General features: G+C 57.8%; 1 protein-coding gene across 1 annotated transcript; it reads right to left on the reverse strand.

Annotated features, from left to right (window-relative positions):
• On the reverse strand, positions 1 to 18,171 carry SLC6A7 (solute carrier family 6 member 7). The gene is made up of 14 exons (XM_045902842.2): positions 17,929 to 18,171; positions 12,750 to 12,933; positions 11,015 to 11,146; positions 10,601 to 10,835; positions 10,007 to 10,145; positions 9,161 to 9,295; positions 8,007 to 8,110; positions 7,752 to 7,876; positions 6,949 to 7,061; positions 6,593 to 6,724; positions 6,068 to 6,167; positions 5,759 to 5,859; positions 5,052 to 5,219; positions 1 to 1,693 (listed from the first exon to the last, which is right to left on the reverse strand). The coding sequence occupies exons 1-14, from the start codon at positions 17,959 to 17,961 to the stop codon at positions 1,484 to 1,486; spliced, it is 1,911 nt and encodes a 636-aa protein (XP_045758798.1). The 5' UTR covers positions 17,962 to 18,171; the 3' UTR covers positions 1 to 1,483.

An 18,171-nucleotide genomic window follows, 5' to 3' on the forward strand; every position in this document is an offset into this window, starting at 1 on the left:
ATTGGTGTTTATTAACAATAAACCAACAGAACATGGATGGGTTGGGGAGACAGCAGGAGAGAAAGAGGGCGCACAGGCCGGCCCAGCTGCATGAGGGTGCCCTGCCCCCCCCGGGGGGCACGTTTTCACGCTCCACCCTCATCTCTCAGGGAAGGAGGGACCCCAGGGCAGCCCCTCCCGTGCCTGGGACTGAAGACGCCAAGGCCTCTGGCCACAGGCCTGAGGTGTTGGCTGTCCTTGGCTCCCTGCCTCCATCCTCATGCCCCGGGCCCAGCATCAGGACAGCCAGCCATGTGTGCGGACCACCTCCAAGCCTCTTAGTTGCCTTGGTGGGTCCACAGCCAAGGCCAGTCTCCCAGCAGTGCCTGGAGCTGGAGAAGACAGTGAGGGCCACCAGAACAGGGAGAAGAGAATGGTGGGGCTTTGGGTCCTGACTACGAGCCCTCACTCCCACCTCTTCACTTGTGTCCTCTGTCCTAATCATTCCCAGGGCTCCCTACACGGGAGGGCACAGGGTCCAGTGAGGAAAGCTGTGGGCCCTTCTCAGAAGTGTGGGTCAAAATAAAATACATTAGTTTCTCTGGGGGAAAGAAAAGTGTGGGGACCTCCTCCTTTCCCCACCCCCACCCCCTCACTCAGGCCACCAGCCCCTCTTGCCTGCCCTCCACAGGCCTCCCACCTCCACCCCATCCCCTCTAATCCACCCTGCACACTGACCTGATAGAGATTCTATCTAAAGCACGACCAGATCATGCAAACCCCTGCCCGCCCCTTGTCCCCTGCTCCCCCTCCCCCTCATGCGTCCTTCCCACCTGGACCCTGCTGTAATCTGGTAACACCTTGACCTCTGCCCTGGGCTTGGGGGGTGGGGCACAGGGGCTACACTGGGGCCTCCACACCCTGCCCTCCTCCTCCTCTCTCCCTCCCAACTTGCCCATCCTCCAGGGCCCTCAGACCCCACCTCCTTCAGGAAACCTGGCCCAGGCACAGGAGCCCACAGGGCTTTTCTCCCACTGCACTTGCTAACCCTCGAGGCCTGGGACCTTGGGGGCCTCGCCACGCCCTGAGCGTCCCTGCCCAGCTCGAGATTCTGGCTGTTTGAAATGTGTGGGGACAGACTTTCCTAGAAAAGAGTGGAGGAGCCTGGGCCCTGAACAGAGGAGAGAATGATGCCAACCGCCACATGAGAAAGGAAACTGGTTGGCCAGGCGGCCTGGGGTCCAGTGCCCTCCGCCATGTGACCTCGGGCAAGGCCCTCTCCCTGGCCTCAGTTCACCCATCTGCACGATGAGGACTGAGCTTTGAGTGGGTCTGTGTGCGTGTGGGGAGAAGGTAGACAGAGAGGAGAGGCCACAAGAAAGGACTTGCCCTGGGCACTGGCATCCCCGTGGCGCCCTGCCACGGCCTCGGGCCTCTCGGAACCCCACGGGGCACGGCTAGCCTTCGCAGCCGGGCAGAGCCTCCTGGCCCCCGGCCTCCCGCCTCACATCATAGACTCCTCCTCCTCAGCGATCTCGCGGTCCACCTCGATGGCCGTGTTCTCGAAGCTGGTGATGCCCCCGTACTTGCGCATGTGCACCATCAGTGGCTTGGGCGACTGGCTCCCCGCTAGCGTGGCCACGTACATGCCAGTCCGGTTCTCCTCCAGCGACGGGCCCCAGTCCATGGCCGGTCGGCTGGCCTGCTGGAGCCGCTGTGGCAGAGCAAGGACAGCGGTGAAAACGGGGGTGGCTGGCGCTCGTGGAGCGCTTCCTGCGGGTGGGCACCCCGCACAGACCTCACCACGTCACCTGTGTCAGCCCCAGCAACAATCCCGGGGCATGGGGGGTGGGGAGGTCCCCAGGGGAATGAGTCACGTGCCCTGTGAGAGTCCTGCTTGGCCACTCACAAGCCGGGTGGCCTTTGGGCATGGGTTTTAGGCTTTCCATGCTTGGTTTCCCCCTCTGTCACTGGGGGATCGTGATGCCTTCGTAGGGTGATCAGCAGGCACTGAGATGGAGCACTTAGAGGGGTGCCGGGAACAGGCTAGGGTTACCTGCCAGCCAATCCAGGAGCCCACTCTGGGTCCTTTCCCCTAAATGCTGAGTCCTAAGCAGTGGGGAGCTTTGGGGAAGAGCCAGGAGCTGGGGGCACTGCAGCCGGGGTCGTCGCTGACCCTCCAGTGTCTCCCAGTTGGCCTCATTCTGACTCTGATGTCTGACCTTTCCTCCTCGAGCTCCAGTTTCCATGGAAGGAGGGAGGTGACTAAGGTAATGACTAAGTCTGGACTTTCTAGGGTTCCTCCCTTCCCAAACCACATTCCCAAAGCCCTATGCCTGCCCTGCGGGGAGAAGAGCCCCAGACCCCTGAAGGAGGATAGACAATCAACATTAAGTGGAGCCTACTAGGTGCAGATTCAAGGAGGATAATGTGTGCAGAGCCCTTAGCCTGGGACCCAGCATGGCTCCACACTCAAAGCGTGGTGACACTTACTGAACTGTTGTAGAGCATGTTACCCCCCTGCTCAGAAACCTGCCTGTGGCTTGTCATTTCACTTGGAATAAGACCCAAAGTGCCCACCACGGCCTCTATGTCCTGGGCCCTGTCTACCTACCTGACCTCAGCTCCTGCCACTCTCCTTCCACCCACACCCACTCTGATCCAGTCTTGCTGACCTTGCTGCCTTCAGACATGCCAGCACCCCCCCGCCTCAGGACCTTTGCACTGATTGTCCTTCTGCCTGGAATGCTCTCCCCTTAGATATCTATATCGATCACCTTGTTGGTTCGGTCAGGTGTCTGTCACCCCCTCAGAGGTCTTCCCGGCCACCCTGGCCAAAATACTTTCCCATCATTCTCTATTCCTAAACTTTGCCTTTGTTTTAGTTTTTTAAATTATTTTTAAAATATAGCACTTACTACTACCTTTGTGTATTTGTTTATTGTCTATCTCCCACATTAAAATCCAAGGTCCCTGAGAGCAAGCACTTAGATTCGTTCCCAGCTGAACACTAGAGCCTAGACCAATGCTTCTCAACCTGAGTACTCCGGACATTTTGGCTGGAGAGTCCGTGTGTAAGAGCTCTCTGCACACTGAGGGGGGTTTAACAGCATCCCAGCTCTCTTCCCACTGGAAGCCAGTACCACCCGCTGTGCACACCATTCTATTATGACAAGCAAAATGCCTCCAGATGCTACCAAATGGCCTCCGAGAGCAAAATCACCCCCGTGAGAATCCCCGGTGTGGAACAAAACATTCACCATGTTCCAGCTCTGTGCTAAGTGTGGGCTTCTTCGATCCTTACAGCGTCCTTGTGAGGGGGCATTAGGCCTTTCACCCTCCACCCCCACAGATATTATCTGGAAGTCAAGTTCAGCAAGGTTAGTCAACTTGGCCAAGGTCACACAGGTGACAAGTGGCGATGCTGGGATTTGACTCCAGGCAGTCTGACTCCATCCTAAACTTTTAAAATACTCTGTTTTTCTGCCCTTCACGGTTCTGACAACACTGATGAGCTTCTTTTCTTCTCACAGCAAGCCTTAGGGGAAGGATCACTGTCCTCACTTTAAGGACAGAGAAAAGCAAGGTTCAGAGAGGTGCATTAACTGCTTAGGGTCACACAGCTGGCAGAAGGCAGACCCCAATTCTTCCTAGGGTGTCAGTGCTGGAAGCCCTGGTCTCTGAAGGTCTCCAGAGCCGGGCAAGGACTCCTCTGCAGTGCTCCCCACCCAACAACACGGCCCTGGGCCTGGCGGTTGGCGGCTGTGGCAGCAGGGCAAGAGGGAAGCGTAGCAAGTCTTGGGAACCATGAACTTCCAGGGGGCTGGAGCCCTCTACCCTGAGCAACCCTGCTCTCCTCCTTTCCTTTGCAGACACCTTGGCTCTCAAGCAAGGAGACGCATTTCCTTTAGCAGCAAGGTGGGGCTCCCGAGGTTGAGAGCAGGCCAGGGGTTTGCCCCCAGGCACACACACAGCAGTGGCTGGACCCCGGGACTGCCCCTGCGGGCTGGTGCTGTGGCCACAACCCACTTCTGCTGGGGAAAGGCTCTGAGACTTTCCAGGGGCAGATATGAGGGTGGGATGAGGGACAGCTGAGGGCACAGTGCAGCTGTATGGGGAGTGGGGGCAGCAGGGTGATGGCAAGCGGGCTGCGGGCAGTGGTTGGAGGGGCGCAGGAGGCTTGATTTGTAGCCGATTCCAGTGGTATAAATATTCCCACCAAGATCGATTTCAAACCAGCTCACAACATCCCTGAAAATTTAACAATTAGCTATCATGAGACAGTACCAGCTGGCTCCAGCATAGTCCTGATGGGATCTATGGGGTATGGGTTGGGGTCCCTAGGCTCTCTCCAGACCCTAGCAGGCTCACTCAGCTCTGCTCTCTATGACAACCTCCCCCAACCAGAGGGACTCCACACGCATGGCCTCAGAAGTGCAGAGAGTGCAGTGAGGCTCAGAGAGGGCCAGAACATTGCAGTGGTCACCTAGCTTCACCGCACACTCACTGGTCCACTCCCCTCTTCTGAGACCTGCAGATCCCCATGCCCAAACAGCTTGCATTCTCTGTGTTTTCTGGATCTCTTCACAAAGCCTGGCGTGGGCAGGGCTCCCACCATCAGTGCATTCCCAGGTCACCCATGGGCTGCAGCCCACCCTCGGGGTCTCTCAATCTTGCCTTCTGACCCTGAGTTCCCATAGGGAAGCTTTGGGCCGGTGACCAGAGTTCCAGTCCTGACCCCTGCCTGACTCACAGTAGGATCCTGGGCCATTCCCTTGTCCTCTCCCCGAGATATGTGGGCATTGGCCAACATCGGTGGTCTTGGGATTGTGCTCCCCCACCCCCAGAGGCCCCGCATGGTGCCAGGGGCCACAGGGGAGGACCCTAAGCCCCCTGAGCCTGCCTCACCCCCAGCAGGTCTGAGAGGATTCATAGCTCAGGCTACTGGTTGGAAAAGCTTGTGAGGCCCTGGGTAAGGTGCTGGCGCAGATGTTTTCTGTTCTAGCAGGTGGGCCCAGGGCAGGGCCCCAGGGCAGGAAGGCCAGGGGCAGACAAGGGCCAGGCAGACTTACCTCCCAGAGCGAGCCCTCCTCCCGAAGCACAGCCACCAACATGCCGGCTGGGATCATGAGGCAGGACAGCAGGCCCATCAGGATGCCCAGCAGCTCTGCCCAGGCTGGGAAACGGTAGCTGCCATACTCTGAGGGCTGGTACTTGACGATGCTATACACCAGCAGGGCCTGCAGGTGGGGGCCCCAGCATCTCAGTGGGCTTTGGGCAGGCCCCAGGGCTTAGAACAGCCCAGGTCTGAGCTACCTGAAGGCCTGAGAGAGCCCAGCCCAGAGCTACCCAGTGTCAGAGACAACCCAGTCCTAAGCTGTATAGAACCTGAGATGGTCCATCCTTGGAGCCTTTGTGAGGCCTGAGACAGCCCAGCTCTGAAGCACCCAGTTCTTGAGATAGCCTGTGCCTGAACTCCAACTCCAAGGCCCAGAAAGCACAGACATGCACCAACACACCAGTCTAAAGCCCCAGCCCTAAGGCCCTGGTGCCTGGGAAAGCCCCCCTCATTTTGCTAACAACACGCGGGGCTAGGCCCAGCACAGCTACAAAAGCTGGGGGCATCGAGGCAGGGGGGAGTAGACCCAGATCCTGGTGCCCACCCACCCCTCAGCCCGGACAGAGGTCCACTCTGGGCCAGAGCAGCCTTCCAGACTGAATGCCCAGAGGGGGACCCTACTCTCAGCCCTGGGCCCCATCCCTCCTTCCCACCAGTTACCAGGAGCGTGGCCGGGGACAAGAACAGCCAGCAGGCCCTGAAGTAGAGGCCCGGCTGGAAGCCCAGCATCATGTGGATGTCCCGGCAGAACCTCTGGATGCCTGCGCAGGGGAGGGGAGGGGAGGAGAATGGCCCCACCAGCAGCCCCCCCCCCCCCCCAAGCACCAGCAGCCCCTTCCCCCTCCATGCCACTGCCCCCACTGGAGACCCTGGCCCTTGGGACCCGGGACCCAGTGCAGGGGGGCTCCAGAGTAGACTCCCATCCTCCCACGGGGGGAGCCTCACTCCCTCTCGCACGGCCCCTCTCACCGTACACCCGGGTGACGGCCAGGCACGTGGTGATCACCACCACCATGAGCCCGAAGCTGGCGCTGTAGTCGTCCAGAAGCACCAGCCAATACATGCCTCCCTAGAACACAAGCCACAGCTCTGGGGTTCCCTCACCCCAGTCTTGCTCCCTAGTGCGAGCCCAGGCCAGCGGTGACAGCAAGACGATGACCGTGTGACCGCGGCCCACCTGCCGAGCCCTTTACACACATCATCTTATTGGAGCCCCACCACAATCCTAGATGTAGACCCCATTTTATTGGTGGAAACACAGGCTGAGGAAGGGGAAGCCCCTTGTCCTGAGGTCATCTGGCAAGTGGGAGAGCCGGGCTTGAAGTCAGGACTCTGGGCCAGAGGCCAGGCTGCCCTTGGGTAGAGGGCCTGGGTTGGGCTAGCTTCCTCCCGAAGAGGAAGAAGCAGGTAGCCCAGGGGGCAGTCACGGATACTGCTGCAGGCGCCCGGCCTCGCCTCCCCTGCTGGCTGCCCCCCACCCCCCGCAGCACTCACGTCAGTGGTGAGGACCAGCCCCATCAGGTACATGGCCACGCAGATGAGCCCCGAGAACACAGCCTTCTTGGGCCGCAGGTAGTAAGGGAACTCGTCAGTCACAGCTGTCACGATGGTCTCCAGGAAGGCAAACTGGGGGGAGGGGAGGGGAGGGTCGGAGTTCTGCCTCCACCACACACACATACACACGTGCACGGACACACACGCTCACACAGAGACACACTCCACACAGATAGACACACATCACACACACACACAGCTACGTCATACACACAGACACGTCGCAGATGGACACACGCACGCACACGTCGCACCCCCCCCCCCACAAGGTGCCCGCTGACACAGACAAGGCTCACCTGGCTATCCAAGCCAAGAGTCAGCAGCATAAAGAAGAAAAGGAAGGACCAGAAGGGCGACAGAGGCAGCATGGTCATGGCCTGTGGGTAGACGACAAAGGCCAGGCCGGGGCCTGGGCCAAGGGCACAAAGGGTCAGCAGCCTGGGGCCCGAGGCAGGCCCCCACAGGCACACTCAAACACACATGGTCGCTTCCACCCACGTGGGCACACTAGTTAAGCGAAACGCAGAGATGCACCCTAACTGCACACTTCCGACACTTAACTCCTAGGACGCCGGCCAGTAAACGCTGTCGGTGCTCAATGAACACAGGTGGACAAAATAAATGAATTAATAATGAGTACAGGAAGAAACACAAGACTCGGTATAAGGCCTCATTTGAATACACTTATGTGCACCATCATTCACACAGACAACCCCACCAACGCATACGTGGACACGTCCACCAGCACAAACACTGCTTCGCATCATCAGTTGAACCCTCAGTTCACTTGCACAAGACATCGCTACACAGGAAATGACTCATTTGGACAAGCAAGGCAAGCTACTAAGATGTGACAAAACCTAAGACAATGTCGTACACACATTCATTTATCTCCGGACACACTCCGTTGCCCTCCCACCCCCTTTGCACTTGGACACCCAGAGACCAGTTAAGATACGTTCATTTGTGTGGGCGCCCATTCACACACTCACGGGATGTAGCCATCCACAACCTTGCTGGTGCACACGTATGTTCCCTCGCCCGGCCCCGGCAGTCCCCAACACGCACCCTCACCCCCAGGGCTGGCCCGCCTGCCCACCTGCTTTGGCTACTTGGTCCACGGGCACACCCAGCTCCTGAGACATGTAGCCCAGCACAGAGAAGATGGCGAAGCCAGCCAGGATGCTGGTGATGGCGTTGCCCAGAGTGACGATAAAGGTGTCTCTGCCGGGGGACGTCCGGGCACACAGGTCCAGGCCAGAGCAAGCTGGCCCCGCCCCCAGCCCACAGGGCCTGCCCTGGCCGGCCACTCTCCTCCCTGCTTGGGCCGCGGGGTCTGGGAGGCTGCACTCACCTGTAGATGTTCTGGTGAAACGTGTTATAGGAGGCAAAGGTGAGGAGACCCCCAAAGCCCACACCCAGGGAGTAGAAGATCTGAAGAGCAGCCTCGATCCACACCTGTGGCAGGGAAGGATGCAGATGGAGAGCAAAGAGAAGGGCTGGCACGCCGTGGCCCTGTCCAGAGGGCCACGGAAAGAGGAGGGAGGAGGTGGGGCGGGAGCAAGTCCACAGGTCCAGCTGACGGCGTGGTGAAGGGCGTGACTCAAAATGACATGGGCCGGGGCAAACCCTGTTCTAGCACTTCCACGGGGGACTCGGGTAAGTCCCTTTCCCTCTCTGGGCCTCAATTTCCCCATCCAGGATCTAGATGATGGCTAAGCTTGGTCCAATTCTGAAGGAAGTAGTGTCTTATGTGAATTTCCAGTAGATCCATATTGACAACAAGCCCATGGAACCCCTGGAGTTGGAGGGGCCTGGATTTGATTCCACCTGCCCCACTTTGCGGCTGTATGGCCTTCGCAAGGCCACATCGCCTCTCTGAGCCTAGGGTCCCCCCTCTGTAATGCAGGGATAAGAACAGTAGCTCCCTTATAGGGTGGTGGTAAGGTTTAATGACTGCATCCATGCCAAGTGCAGGGTCAGCCCGTTGGCAGTTAATAAGTAAGAAATGTTAGCTGTCGGCACCACTGTTTCCATCATTACCTAATGCCCTCCTTGGGGTTTGGAGTCAGACAGATCTGGGTTGGAATTCCAGCTCTGCCACCCCCTAGCCGTGTGATCTTAAGCTTATCATTCTTTCAGGCCTCAGTTTCTTCATCTGTAAAATGGGAGAATAATGTCTACCCTTTTCTAAGATTTATTTTTTTAGTAATCTCTACACCCAATGTGGGGCTCAAACTCATGACCTCAAGATCAGGAGTCGCACACTCCTCTGACTGAGCCAGCCAGGTGCCCCAGAATAATGTCTACTTTGTAGGACAGTGAAGAACAAGAAACGAAAAAGACATACAGTGTTGAGCACAGTGCAGAGCACAGGGTCTGGTACTGGGGGCCCACCACAGGGAGGATTCCTACCCATTGCCCCTTTTTCCCCAGGGAGCCCTCCTCCTTCTACTCTCTGGCTCAGGCCTGACCCCTCCCTCTGCACCGCAGCCCCGAGGACCTCACCTTGGAAGACAACAGATGGTGAAACTGGGGGGTGAGATAGAACTGGATGCCCTTCCAGGCCCCTGGGAGGGTGACTCCTCGGACCAGCAGCATGAGCAGGATGAGGTAGGGGAACGTGGCCGTGAAATACACCACCTGAGAGTGATAAGTGGGGATGGAAGGCCGAGGTGACCTTCCTTCTATCCTGTTCCTCTTCCAGAATTCCCCATCTTACCTAACTCGCAAGCTGAGAACAGCCACCATCCATGATGCTTCTCTTTCCCTCCCTGCCTCCCTCCCTCTGCACATGGATCCCTCTTTAAAGTCCTGTCACTGCTTCTCAAAGCATCCCCAACCCATCCACCCTTTCCAGCTCTGCTGTGCCCTGCTCCAGGCCACCCTTGGCCCTTGCCTGGAGGCCTTGCCTAGGGTTGATGAGACTCTCCCCCTCCATGTGTCCACTCCCCTTGCCCCCAGCCCATGCAACCCACCCTGTGTGGTCATCCGCCACTGCACATTCCCAAAGCCCCCACCACCCTGAGTCATAGACCCACCTTCCAAGCATTCAACAAACACCCGAGGAGCCTCTTCAAAGTGCCAAGCACTCTGTTAGGATACAAACTTGAGTAACAGGTCCTGTCCTTGGCAAGTTTCCGGTCTGGTGAACCAGCCTGGCCACCATCCATCCTCACCTCCAAATCTTCCTCCAGGCAGTGCCTCCGACCCCCACCCCCCACTCCTACCCCCAACCTCTTCCCTGTCGACGTTTATTCATCCTCTCAGACTCAGTCCATGCCCTAGCTGCCTCCTCCAGGAAACCCTCACCCCTCCCAGCCCCTCAGGCCTCTAGGACCTCCCGGGCCTCACCTTGCCCGAGGACTTCACGCCCTTGAGGATACAGAGGAACACGATGACCCAGGCCAGCAGCAGACAGAGGCAGAGGTTCCAGCGGATCTCCCCGGGACTGCCAATGCCCCGGCTGCCTTGGATGTGGAGGACATAGCGGCTGTGGGAGAGGAAGATTTGAGTGTCCTCTGGTCAGCCCGCCACACTCCGTGGGCATGGGGTAAAGCTGTGGCCAGCAAGGTTACTATTATTGGTGTCAGCAGCATCTCGATTATCAGCTGGCGTTTACCCAGCATGATTATCCAATAGGCTGGGGTGCAACTTATACCTTCCTTCCCTTAATCCTCACAACGACCCTCAGAATGCTATTCCCATACCCACTTCAAAGATAAAGCACCGGAAGCTCAGTACATTGTGTAAGGTCACACAGCTGGTCAGTGAAGAGCTGGAATTAGAACCCGGGGTCCACCTAACACCAGCACCTGGACTCGGCCTTCCAGGTGCACGCTGAGCCCCCTGGGGACCCTGGCACATTCCTGCCCCCAGTCCCCCCCCACCCCATCCCCAGCAGCTCGGGGCCCTCCCAGACAGCTGCTGGGCTGGCAGTGGCCTGACCTCCAGTACTCTTCGCTGGGGCTGACGGTGCTGGTGAGGTTGAGGGGCAGGGCCCCATTGCCATCCTTGGAGCCTCTGTGCTCAAGGCAGAGGTCCGTGTTCCACCAGTTGCCACAGTGCTCCCAGGGCAGGTTGCTGGTGAGGGAGGCGAAGAGGTAGAAGAGGACGTAGGCGATGATCATGTTGTAGTAGATGGCCACCAGGCCTACGATGAGCAACATGGCGGCGCCGGCACCTGGGCGTGGGGGAGAGGGGGCTGCCCTCAGGTCAAGCCTTCTGCAGGCCAGGCTGTGTGGCCCTGGAAGCCATCCCCTGTCTGGGCTTCACTTCCCTCTTCCTAGAGGCTGGGTCATGGAGGACAACCTCCCTGCCTCCCCCCGGGCCCAGGCCCCTGCCGGGACTATGAGGCCTCACCTTTGAAGAGGGGGCTGATTTTCCAGACGGCCAGGGGTCCCAGGCTGGAGAACTGGCCCAGAGAGAGCTCGAGGAAGAAGAGGGGGATGCCACAGATGGCCAGCATGAGGAAGTAGGGCACGAGGAAGGCGCCTGTGCGGACGAGGAGGGCAGTCAGGGGAAGGTCTCAGGTGGGCCGGCTCCCCTAAAGCCCAGCTCCAGCCCCGCCCCTCTCCTGATGGCAGACACCTGCAACCCCACGGAGCACTTCTCCTGTGGATGGACCAGATCACAGAGGGCTACAGGGGCTCGTGGGGCTTTACCCTCCTCTGCAGCCCCAGTGCCCAGAGCAGGGCTGGGCTCAGAGCAAACACTGAGTGACTGAAGGAATATGAGTGAATTCCCTGCCAAAGAAAGCGCAAACTCCTCAGTAGGAAATGAACGTGCTCGGGATCTGGCCCCAATAGACCTCCCCCTGTCCTCTCTGCCATGCCACCTTAGGGGCTTCTGGCTGCCACCAGTGGTCGCATGTGCCCAATACCTCTCCCCATTTGCTTCCCCTATTGACAGGCAGCTCCTTTAGAAGACTGCCCCCCACGACAGGGCTCTGGAAGGGCTGTCAGTCACACCCGCCGCCCCACCCCCACCCCCACAGGGGCCGGGCTCCCAAGGCGGGCCGGTTAGAGACCTTCCCTGCCGTTGCATATGGCCGCACCCAGAGAGCGCAGCTCTGAGGATGAAGTCATTGTAGAGTTGTCTGTGGCCACCCGCCACCCAACTGCAAGGAGGGAGCCGGTCCCAGGAGAAAATGAGGTCAGCACCCAGAGAGAAACAGAATTGGGAGCCAGGGAAAGGGAGAGTCCACAGAACTGTGGCCATTATGGAGTTCCTAGAGCGTCAGACCCCAGCTCCAGTCCCACGCTTCCCGGTCACGGCCATTCATCTTGTCCTCGCCTCATCCCCTCCTGTTTGGATTTCTGCCACTCTGCCAATAGGTGCCTCTTCCATGAGTTTGGCAGAGACGGGAGGAGGCTTCGAGGGTGGGTAGGAGCACACTGGCTCTGGGGCAGGTCGTCCTGGAGGTGGAATGTTGGGTCGCCCAGCGGGCGACCTTGGACAAGGAACCTGGCCTCTCCAAGCCCCGGCTGTCACATCAGGACAACCGTGCCCGCCCAGGAGGGCTGTCATCAGGGTTAAATGCCTGGGGCTGGCAGAGGGTAAGTGCTCAACGCCAGCTATTGTTAATGAGACTCAGAACAGTCACTTGATGGTGAAGCACGGACAACAGAGGATTTATTTAAGATAGGATGGGCTTCGTGTTTGTAGTCTGAACGGAAGGAACCAGGAGAGGAGGACAGATCGAAGATTCACAAGCGGGAAGGACTGGTGGGTGGGGGGAGGAGGGCGGGTGGGAGAACTGTGAGAGCACAGTGATCGCTGCCAGGTGGGTACAGCCTGCTGTCATGAAGCAGAGGCAGCTTCTCTGCCCATCACTCAGGGCCCGGGAAGGGCCCAGGCTTCAGGGGAGAGGTGAGGAGGTATCCACCCTGGGCATGAGAGGAGGAGGAGGGGTTTGGGTGATGAAAAAACACAAGGCAGAGAGAGCTCACTTCTCCCAGCTCCATGTCACTGCTTTCGGTGAATCCTGCTCAAGGCCACATAGGAGATGGTGGCCAAAGCCACTGAAAACCTCACTCCACCCCAAGTCTTGGCCTACAAGCCTAGACGCCCCTCCAGCAGGCCCTCCGGCCCCTACCTCCTCCGTTCGTGTAGGCCCGGTAGGGGAAACGCCAGACATTGCCCAGGCCCACGCAGTAGCCAATGCAGGACAGCAGGAAATCCAGCTTGCCTGTCCAGTTCCCCCGGTCGGCGGCGAAATCCATGTCCAGGTCTACATCACCCTGGTCACTGGGGGTCATCAGCAGGTCTGGGGTAATGGGCTGCCGGTAGAAGAGACCAAAGAGGTGAGGCCAGGTTGGAACTGTGACACAGCCCCACCCCACCCCCAAAATAAGAAGATGAAATCAAACAGGGCTGAATGCAAAGATACTCTAGGTTGAGAAAATCAACTGCTCTTAGCTGGGCTAATATGTCATTTGCAGGAGCTCCTCGGGGTGGCTGGTCACTACAAATTTATGAGGCCAGCAGGGTGGCTCAGGCGCTAAGAAAGCCACCTCGATCTTAGTTCGGTTAACAGAGAGGTCAAATCGAGGGATGGTCCTAGGTTGATGATGACAACGATGATGATCTTAATAATAGTTACCATGTCTTGAGCTCTTACTGTGTGCTCAGTGCACTAAACGTTTTGCCTGATTTCATTCTCAAAGCCTCTGAGCTAAGTACTTGTCTAAGTTCTGTTTCAATCACGAGGACCACAGAGGCTCAGAGAGGGGTCATGACATAGCCGCGGTTTTAGAAGGCTGGCTGGTGGAGAGCTAGCTCTCACGCCCAGCGCTTCCCAGCACTGAAGCCCGTGTCTTCAACCTCCGGTGCTGGCCTTTGCTACTCCGTTCCGGGCACCGCATTTTAAGAAAGACACAGATAGCTCGGAGCATGTCTACAGGGCAGATGGCCGGAAAGGACGGTGTTCAGGAGAAACAGTGACAGGAGGACAGGGGAAGAAGTGGGGGCCCTCAGCACAGAAAGAAGAGGACTTGGAGGGAACACGGCCTCCCCCGAGGGAGGAATTCGACTTATGCTCTCGTGGCTCAAGGAGGCCTATGGAGGACTGTGAATTTTAGTTCATGAGCAGGAAGAGGCTACTGAGTTTGGATCTGTCTCACAGAAGTCATAACCTTCTTGTCCCTGAAGGAGAGAGGCAGGCACAGAGGGGAGCGGCAGCCAGCTGTCCCTAAGATCCCTGCCTGCGATTCAAGGAGGGTGGGGAAGTCCACTGGGCCTTTTCCCTCCAGCCTGGGGCTGGGAAATGGAGGCCCTTCCCCAGCTGCTTGAAATGCTGGCTGGGGGTAATGAGCTGATGGCCCAAGCTGAGGGCCTGCAATGAAACTCAAAGATACCAGGCTAACTATCTAAAATTCAGAGAGCATAAATAAATAAAATCTTAAAAAAAAAAAAAAAGGGCACTTGGGTGGTTCAGTTGGTTAAGTGGCTGCCTTTGCCTCAGGTCATGATCCTGGAGTCCCGGGATTGAGTCCCGCATCGGGCTCCCTGCTCATGGGGATTCTGCTTCTCCCTCTGACCCTCCCCCCATCATGCTCTCTCTCTCTCTCATTCTCTCTCTCTCAAATAAATAAATAAAATCTTTAAATAAATAAATAAAATAAAATTCAGAGAGCAGTTCCCCCAAAGTGTCTCCTGGAATGGGTCAGAAGAAAGGGGCAGCCATGCCCTTCCCACTTGCCTCTGAAATTCACACCCATAACAGAGAAGGACGGAGCTGCAAAGAAGGCCAATTGTCCAATAACATCATGGTTCTGAGAGAGGAGAAAGGACCCCCTGCTTCTGCTGAGGAATGGTTGTGGGAAAACAGTGATACCTTGACTGGGAGTCAGGAGACTACAATTCTAGTCCCAGGTCTGTGCCACTTCAGGGTGTGACTTGAGGAAAGAGTTTTCTGAGCCTCAGTTTCCCCATCTCTACACTGAGGGGATTGAATAAATCGGTGTTTCCAAAAAACACAGCCCTTGGGATGCTCATGGGTGCTCAGTGTAAGAAAAGGATTCTTGAGTCAAAGAAGTTTGGGGAACACTGGGTTAACACAAAGCAAAATAGTTTTCTTTGCTGCAGGACTTGTCAGATCCTTTAATGCACCAATAACCCACTGCGACTGACTAGAATAGACAGTATTCTGCAATTCTATTTAAGAAAAGGATTTTAAGAAGCTAGCATGCTGAGATTTACTGAGAGAAATGTAGGTGTATCTGTTAGCCTTCTGGCTCTAATGGTCTGTGAGGCAAGCTTCACCAGAGACTCCCCTGGAGACACTCGCAGTGGTTGAAGACCAGATCGGGTCCTAGCACGGGGACTTGGTAATTGTCTACTGGCCAGATATTTTTTCCCCCTAAAATTGCCCTTCCTGACACCAGCCAAGTAGGTGTCTACACACAAATTGGGTGGTGACAGAGGAGGCTCTGCAGGGGATTTGTCCTATGAGCATTGCCGGGATAAAGACGGTGAAAGGAGACTGCAGGTGTCATAGGACTGGAGGTGTCTGGGTGCAGTGACAGGGTCGAGGCAACGGGTTTGGGGGGGCAGGATGGGGGTAACAGTCTTGGGTTGGCTCCCAGGGACAGTGGCGACCATGGTAACGATCCTGCCTGAGGCTGGCTATTGGCCAGAGGGGCAGTGGTAACAAGGACAACCTGGCATAATTATGGGTGAGGGCAATGCTGGCGATAATGAACGTGAACAAGCCGCTTTTCCAGTAATTGGGCTTGCGGTGATCTCAGACATGCTGGGCTGAGGATAGTAGCAGCCCCTGGACCTCTCTGAAACCCGCACCCGCCCTCTGATGCCCCTTTCCACAAGGTTCCTCCCCAGCTGGGTGAGCATCGGCCCTCTGGAATCACTCCCTGCCAGGTGAGCTCCAGGAGGGATGGAGGAGCCGCCAGTTAACACTGGCCCCTGCTATGGGGTAGTGTGGCAGGCTGGTCACCCCGTGAGCGCCCCCAGCCCTGTTCAGGCCAGCTGGCAGGAGGGCCCAGTAATGAGGTTCCTCTGATCCCTCCTGAGAAGCTGCTGCCCTTTCTCTGCTCACAGAGCAGTCCCGGCTCTCTGTTTCCATGGTGACAGGAGTTCCAAGAGCAGGATGCTGCCAGCTCTCCTGTCCCCCTCCTCCCCCCAATCAGAGGGAAGCCTGCTCTTGCTCCAGGGACAGGGGATTGGGTCCTCCAAAGATGAGCCAATCCCAAGACCACCTGGAGCCCCCAACCCCACCATGGGGTGAATCCCAGGAGGCTGGCACAGAGAGGATGTGACTGGCTGGGAGACAAGTAACCAAATCAATGGGGCAGGGTTGGAAGCTTAATGAGTCGCTTCACACTTGGGTCTGGGTGTGAAGATCCCACCCCCGATTCCCCCACTGCCTATCCCGACTCACGCAGGAACATCATACTGAGTTTGCCAGACCTGCACCCCCTCTTTTAGGGACCAACAGATGTAGGTCCCCACCAGCAGTGGCAGGTGCTGGAAGAGGTTAGCCTGCCCCAAGCCAAGACTCTCATACCTTCTTCAGGTATACCGGATGAGAGAGACAATAGAAATCTGGAATCCAGCTTCATCACTGTGCAGATGAGGAAACTGAGTTTCAGGGAGGGGAAGGGCTGAGCCCAAGGTCAAATAGCAAGTTAAGGGCAGAGCAAGACCAGAATCCACACCCCTGACTTTCAGCCCAGTGTTCATCTCTAACAATGCTGCTCCTTTGCCGATACCCGGCATTTCCTCCCTCCCTGCCCCCTTCACTTGAGACCAAGGGAGAGGACACTGAGGCCAGGTGGCCCCACCCCTGCCCTGTTGGCCCTAGGTCACTCAGCCCATATTTAGGAAAGCAGCAAGCTGCATCCTCCATGTCTGTTTTCTCCTTGTCTATAAAGTAGGGATAACAAGACCTAGCCCCTAGAATTTTTGAGGATTACATGAGATAAGGCTTTACAGAACATGGCTATTTACACACTGTATGGCCCTGTGGCAGTGAGGGGCAGGAGCTCTTGTGGGGAGAGAAAAGAAAGAGGAGAGACTAGGAGAATGGGAAAGAATGGTGGGCAGGACCCAAGAAGACCCAAGAGACCCACAAATGGCCCCAAGAAGTCATTCACGTCAGTAAATAAAAAAGACCCACTTATCACAACGGTTCCACGCCCAGCTGCACAGGGGCAGAAGGCTTGAATGGGGGTGTGGGGGGGTCAGTGACACCAGCCCCTGTGAGTTCTCTCTCCCATGTATACATCTACCAGCCCCTGTGGGGTCACCACATACCCCAAACCCCACTCAGGGGCCTACTTTGGTGCCTTGATACTGGAGCTGGATCGGCAAATGACAGTCCAGGTTAGAGAATGGACTTGCCCAAAGTCACAGGGTAGGTGGCATCTGCAGAAAGAGTGCCCAGGAGTTCTGACTCCTTGGCTAGGAATTCTACTTTTAAGCCAAAAGCAAGAAACCTTGACCCAATACTCTCCCTTCCCACACCCCCACAGGCTACTTGGCTGGGAGGTCTAACTAACCCCACAGGAGAAGTGGGGAGGGGCTGCGATCTCAGCCCAGGGATCCAAAAACACAGATTTGTCCCCCTCTCTCATGCCAGCTTCCACCCTACCCCCATATCCCTTGGGTCTCCTATTTCCTTCCTCCTTGCCTTTGCCTCCGGTCAACCCTGCTGATGGAGTCTTAGCAGGGAAGCTAAAGGTGGTGGGGAGGAAGCAGGTGGTGGCCCCCCGCAGGGCAAAAGCCCCGGCATGAAAGGCAGCGTCCCCGCTGGTTCTCGGAGGCTGCTTCAGTGTAGAGCGCACGGATGAGGACCAGGGCGGCTCCCGGCCCCCCACCCCCCCGAAATTAGTCCAGCTCAAGGCTGGCGCTCAGCTATTCTAACACCCCCAACCCCAATCAGCCGCTGGGGGAAACGGGTGGGGGACTGGGAAGGGGCGGGCGCCTGGCCCCAGCCACCCCTACCCCATGCCTCCTGGGGTTGCACACACCTGTTCGAAGGACCTGGCCAAATGAACCCCAGCCCCATCACACAACACCCCGACCCCGGCATGGGGAAGGCCATGTCGCCACCCGACAAGCCCCCCACCCCCCACCCCCGCCGCAGGCTGTGACCCCGCCCCTCCTTGCAACCTAGCTCAGCCCGGCCTCCCCAGGAGCCCCAGCCGGTCCAGGTGCCCTCTCCGACCCTCCCGGGGCCTGGATGGGGCGGGCCTCTGCACCCCCAGGTCAAGTGTGCCCCCGCCCCCGTGTGCGCCCCCGTCCTCCTGCCCTACCTTGCGCTGGTGAGCTCCCTGGAGCTTCTTCATCTTGGAGGGCGGGTTGCCGGGGCTTCCCGGCTGGGCTTCCCGGCTTGGCTTCCCCTGAGAGCAGAGAGCGAGCGAGGGAGCCGAGATCGCGCCGCCGGCAGGCCGCCGCGACTTTGCCTCGGCGGCTCCCGCGCACCGGCTTGGGGTGGGGGGCGCGGGCGCGGGCGCAGGCGCTGCGGTCTGTCGGCTGCGGGCGTGGGGCGCGGGGCG

Source organism: Mirounga angustirostris, unplaced genomic scaffold, assembly GCF_029215605.1.
Source record: "Mirounga angustirostris isolate CCGP_5_RB_7025 unplaced genomic scaffold, mMirAng1.0.hap1 SCAF_7, whole genome shotgun sequence".
Taxonomy (NCBI): domain Eukaryota; kingdom Metazoa; phylum Chordata; class Mammalia; order Carnivora; family Phocidae; genus Mirounga; species Mirounga angustirostris.